The sequence below is a fragment of the Etheostoma spectabile genome, chromosome 2 (assembly GCF_008692095.1).
Source record: "Etheostoma spectabile isolate EspeVRDwgs_2016 chromosome 2, UIUC_Espe_1.0, whole genome shotgun sequence".
In the NCBI taxonomy this organism is placed as follows: domain Eukaryota; kingdom Metazoa; phylum Chordata; class Actinopteri; order Perciformes; family Percidae; genus Etheostoma; species Etheostoma spectabile.
This window is the reverse complement of record NC_045734.1, coordinates 20492441-20497461: the sequence shown is the minus strand read 5'-3', so window position 1 is coordinate 20497461 and position 5021 is coordinate 20492441. Positions and strand designations below refer to the sequence as shown.

At 39.4% G+C, this 5021-nt stretch overlaps 2 protein-coding genes across 9 annotated transcripts in view; both read right to left on the bottom strand.

Annotated features, from left to right (window-relative positions):
• pnpla6 (patatin-like phospholipase domain containing 6) overlaps positions 1-229 on the bottom strand; it is a 36310-nt gene extending 36081 nt beyond the window's left edge. For 4 of the 8 annotated variants that reach the window (XR_004334145.1, XM_032529933.1, XM_032529964.1 and 1 more), the window contains exon 1: positions 122-229. The gene's annotated coding sequence lies outside the window, so the exon portion shown is untranslated. The remainder of the gene's footprint in view (positions 1-121) is intronic. The other 4 variants (XM_032529915.1, XM_032529948.1, XM_032529939.1 and 1 more) reach the window with 2 other exon arrangements.
• Positions 230-902: 673 nt separating this feature from the next.
• Positions 903-4617, bottom strand: LOC116698616 (ATP synthase subunit d, mitochondrial). The gene is made up of 6 exons (XM_032530632.1): positions 4357-4617; positions 2749-2879; positions 2025-2121; positions 1595-1666; positions 1189-1251; positions 903-1086 (listed from the first exon to the last, which is right to left on the bottom strand). The coding sequence occupies exons 1-6, from the start codon at positions 4402-4404 to the stop codon at positions 955-957; spliced, it is 543 nt and encodes a 180-aa protein (XP_032386523.1). The 5' UTR covers positions 4405-4617; the 3' UTR covers positions 903-954.
• Positions 4618-5021: the final 404 nt, after the last annotated feature.

Sequence of the window (5021 nt, the reverse complement as noted above, 5' to 3'; positions counted from 1 at the left end):
CGTGTTTTCACTACGAGTTACTAACCAACGCTAAAGAAAAAGTCTCAGTTAATCACACGACCGTGAGCTAAAACTTATCATACTGTAACCATGTCATTAAACTAGTATTAAAGACATTTACCTGAGCTGATGGACTCCCGTCAATCGTCACCGACTGTCAAAAAACACAGACTACAACGGAAATCATCTTAGGAAGCCCCTCCTGCTGTACCGGAACTTTGTCAAGATGAACCAATAAAAATGTAGAGCTGGGGCGAAGTCTACATCCCACCCACATATATGCAAATAAATAGCCGGTGACCAATAGTTATCGAGGTACACAACTAGTGATGGGCAGAGCTATCACTCTGCTGATGGGATGAGATCGGGCTGACTGACGTATTACATTAACTATAAATACAGATGGACTTTAGAGCGTTACAATCGGATTTCAACATGGGACTCTGACGTTATCAATTTATTTAACGTACAGTATGTTCATTTATTATATCACCGATTACAGTGAATACATTGATTACGTCAATTCTTTTATGTACCAGACCTCTATGCCCTAAAACGGCTGCTAATTGAATCAGGAAATGTCTGACGTCACTGTGATTAATTTAATGGCCACAGAAACACATTTGCTTTGGTAACACATCTTTTATCATGCAGTGGTAACAGATCTAAATCCAAGAAGATGGTAGATCAACGATAACATTACAGTGTATCTTAACATTTTAGTAAATAGCTTTAGCTTTTTTGCAGACAAGCTTACCTTTCAAGAAAAAATAAAATAAACACACCACCACCCCCTTCTACCTACAATATCAAACAGACTTTCCTGTATTTTGTTCTTATTTCAAAACAACTCAGACAAACATGTGAAAGAAAAATGTGTACCAAATAATGAAATTAAACAGTTTGATTTAAAATACATAAACTTTATTGTGAGGTGAGTCTCCAGTAATAGGATTACAGTTCCGCAATGGGTTTGTGGGGCCAGTAGGGGTGTTTGACCTTGTCCAATTTGGTCTCGGGGAAGGTGTGGTTGAGGTCCTCGATGGTCATCTGGTCGAAGGGGATCATGTTCTTAAACTTATCCAGCTGAGAGAGAAAGAGAGGCAGAAAAAACAGCAAAGTTATAGAAACAAGTTTTCTGAAGAAGTCCATGAGGAGTTTCAGTAACAATTGCAACTACTGTCTCACCTCTTGCTCATACTGAGCGATGCGGGCCTTAGATCCCTCAATGTAGGCAGATGCACTTTTATTCTGTTAGAGAATAAGATAAAAACCAATTACATCCGACAATGCAAAATGACAAACAGCCAAACATTGCGCTGTTACTATTAAACTATTAATTTCAATTAATTCCAGTGTGCCTCTCTTTGCTTAAATTTACAATGTCTGATTTAGTGTTGGGGGAAATTCATAACTGTTTAACTATCGCTAAATTTGTGCATTTTAAAACTCTCAGTAGCTACAAAAATATTTACATATAAATGCCAATTTGGATTTAGTTATCAGTTTTCTAATTCAAATCAACTCATTTTACAACAGTACAGTAAAGCTGAAATTCAGGCAACACATGGATTGGTTTGGTGCAATAACTTACAGATTCAGCCTCCTGTAAACTGATGGCGCTTGTCTGTGTGTCCACAGGCTCCGGGATCTGAAGGGCTTTGAACTGTGTGTAGGAGGAACATTTATCATTCAGTATAGTGACACAAACCAACAAATGCTAAACACACTAAAATGAATTATGACTTAGCTGCACAACCACCAGCTTGACTGATTTGGAATTTAAGCTGTAGTTTGACTGTTATTCACCAGCATTGTAACCCTCAAAGCTAAACAAAAAAAAGAATTATCTAAAAGAGACAAGCCAAGATTCGTTAGTTAGATTATTTGGCCTCTACGGACTACTCAATAGGTATTTTGCTTCCTTAATTCACTATTAATTTGGATACTGAAAGGTGTCTGGAAAGGCGGCAACTACAAGAAAAGTTGTCATGACCCCATACATAAACCTCAGTAAATCTCACCTTTTTCTCAAACTCATCAACCATCCCGGCTTTAGCCACTGTGCTCTTGTAGAAACTCCAGTCAATGGCTGCAGGAGTCTCTGGCAGAGAGGTTAGTCTGGTAAAAAGATAGAAGATGGGAGTCTAAAGGGGAGCAACTTAATAGATAGAATGAGCAAGGAAAACACTGTAGGAAGATGATAGTTCTTCAGGGAGAGCAATTAATACCTCAATGGAAATTACTGATAATGAGGACCCGATCAGTTAAAAGGAAAAAAGCAAAGACTAAAATCAATGATTCAACAGTTATTGTCTGCAGCTTTCTTCTCCTCAAACCTCTCATAATAGGTATAGGCAGAGTGAACCTGATCCAAGTGTACGTTGAGGTTGACCAAAATATTTTGTACAACTTTTCAAGCAATCTGCAAAGAATTAAAATACTGAATTCAGCCATGATGCATCTAATCCACACAAGGAACTGCACACTGTAAATAAACAGATGCTAGTGTGCAATTGGTCTTTTATGTATTTACATCTCATCCTTCCAGCACATTGCAAAGCTTCTCAGCCATGTGCACACTTAAGCTGTGTAGCCCTGGTATGTGCCACTCTCATTGCATGAAGGATAACATCCAAGCATACTCCTTTGACACTTCCCTTTGATTGATGTTTTGCTTATCAGAGACCAAAGATGACTTTGACTGACTTAGCATGACTTTCTACATCCTGTTGGTGTAAAACTAACTTGGCTGAGATGGCATCACTGCGGGTTTTCAGTGCGTTGAACATGCCCCTCTGGTTGGGTGGAACCCGCTCCGCAAATGCCAGCCAGTCAATGGCCTTCAGGGCTACACGACGGCCTGTCATTCTGCCTGTCTGAAAGGTAGAAGGACATCTTGTTCAGTCCAAACAAACCACAAAAAAAGATAAAATAATCCAGGCAACATATGACTTGAGTGATTTGAGGGGGGGGAGGGGGACACATAACATAAAAATGTTACAAGGTTTTATAAACACTTAGTTGCCAGTTTATGGAGGTACACCTGGCTAAGAATAACAGTCTTACAACCCTGCAATAGATCCTACCTTCATTAATGGTAATGTTCAGTTCATGTTAAAGCTATTCAACAGTTTGACAACAAAAGACATGCTAGCTTTTTGAGTTAACTTCAGCAAGGTTTTTTTTTTTGTCATCATCCTACCGTTACCAAGGTCAAAAGTGAACTTTCAAAATTTGTGTTTTAGAGATGTGTTACAAAAAAATTAAATAAAAAAGTTGGATGATTTTGGATGCTGTAGTTGTAATTGCATTGTACTAATATGCTACCTGATTTGTATCATTAAGGGTAGACTAAACATTAGAAACACCTATAAATGCAATACCAAAAAGCACAAATACAGCACCAAAGAAGACCACAAGGTTGAATGAACACCTCTCTAAATCTATTTCAACTAAAGCATGTTAGCGTCATGAAGGTAGGATTTATTGCAGGGCTGTGTATTGGGCTACCATTGGACCTAATGAACTGAAAACTAAGTGTATATGGCTTCTGCTTCTACAGCATTAAAGTGATGTGTAATGTATGTGTGTAGCAAGTGTAATAATGACAGCGTAGCTTTATATTTATACTGTGGTGATATATATGGAAATACATGTACAGGCTGCAGACACAAGGTTAAGACAATGTCCTTGAGTAATAAGTAAAGCCTAGTTGCAGCCTAGACAGACAAAAACTTGTTCACCTCCAATTTAACGTAACGTTATAGTGCAACGTTAGGCCATAATGCAGTTACTCAAGTTGGTGTGGAAAGTTCACCTTTATTGACTGACTACAGAACATAGGTTGGTGTCACGATGACTACTATAACGTTTGTGTTAAACCGCCAAGACAAGTAACGTAAACAGTTAAAATTAGCTAGCTTTAACGCAAGTAGAAATTAAGCCATCGATGCCCTCAGTACGAAGTAGCCTACCGATATAAAACGTAAGGTTCAACTGCAGGTACACATGGCAAAGCATGTTTTGAACAACTAGCTAAAAGGAGAAAAGATATGATGGTGAAAACACATTTTTGACAAGAGCCAATCAATGACACCGGGCCCTTGACATTTTGCTCAACTCAAGTCTCCTGCAAGGCTAGCTAGTTTACGGTAGCTAGCTCTGTTAGCCTGCTAGCCAAGGTCAGAGAAGTATCTGAGTAAGGCCAGCATTCTCATAAAACACCGAGTGAACGTTAAGTTCACTGCTGAATATCGTGTATAACGATAAATGTATAAGCTACACAAACAAGTATTTAAACATTTTTCATTATATGGTCTTTCATTCAGCAAACCGCTCTGCTAATGTACTCACCTCGCTGTAAAAAGTGACAGTGGAATAACGGAAGTTCTTTTTCTTCATGAGCAGAAGAAGCAGCAGCGAGGCCGTCACCGCCCTCTGCTGGAGTATCAGAGCAACCCGCCTACCGCGACTTATGATCCACCAATCAGTCAGCCAGTCAATCAATCTAGCTATGAATCAATGCTATTTGTCGCATGAAATCGGTCGAGAAAGGCCTAAAATTCTGGTAAAATGTAATCACAGCAGCTTCTTTAACTTGGGCATAATCTCAAAGCGGAATGTGTGTGTGTGTGTGTGTGTGTGTGTGTGTGTGTGTGTGTGTGTGTGTGTGTGTGTGTGTGTGTGTGTGTGTGTGTGTGTGTGTGTTTGTGTGTGTGCGTGAGTTTGCGTGAGTTTGCGTGTACATGTGCGTGTGCGTGTCCGTGTGCATTTGTGTGTTGGGGGGGGATCTCTAATGATTCTTCTTGCCTTCTCCCTCCTTCATTCGTTCAACTAAAGCTTTTCCCGAGCCTTCATCTGCAACTATGGGTTTTACTGTAGCTTATATTACCTAAGTGCTTTAATGGGGAACATTTTACAGGCTGCCCCACAATAAACTGTAAGTCGTATTCCTTCTTCGTCTTTTATTTAGCCTATAAAGGCGACGATCACGTTTTGTTGTTGAAATAAGGCAAAGA

Excerpts from the sequence above, each read along its gene's own strand:
- LOC116698616 (XM_032530632.1), bottom strand. The coding sequence starts at position 4,404 with ATGAAGAAAAAGAACTTCCGTTATTCCACTGTCACTTTTTACAGCGAG. Across the intron at positions 1,667-2,024 it reads TTGATGAGTTTGAGAAAAAG|TTCAAAGCCCTTCAGATCCC; the intron begins GTGAGATTTACT and ends TCCTACACACAG. Across the intron at positions 1,252-1,594 it reads GTTTACAGGAGGCTGAATCT|AATAAAAGTGCATCTGCCTA; the intron begins GTAAGTTATTGC and ends ATTCTCTAACAG.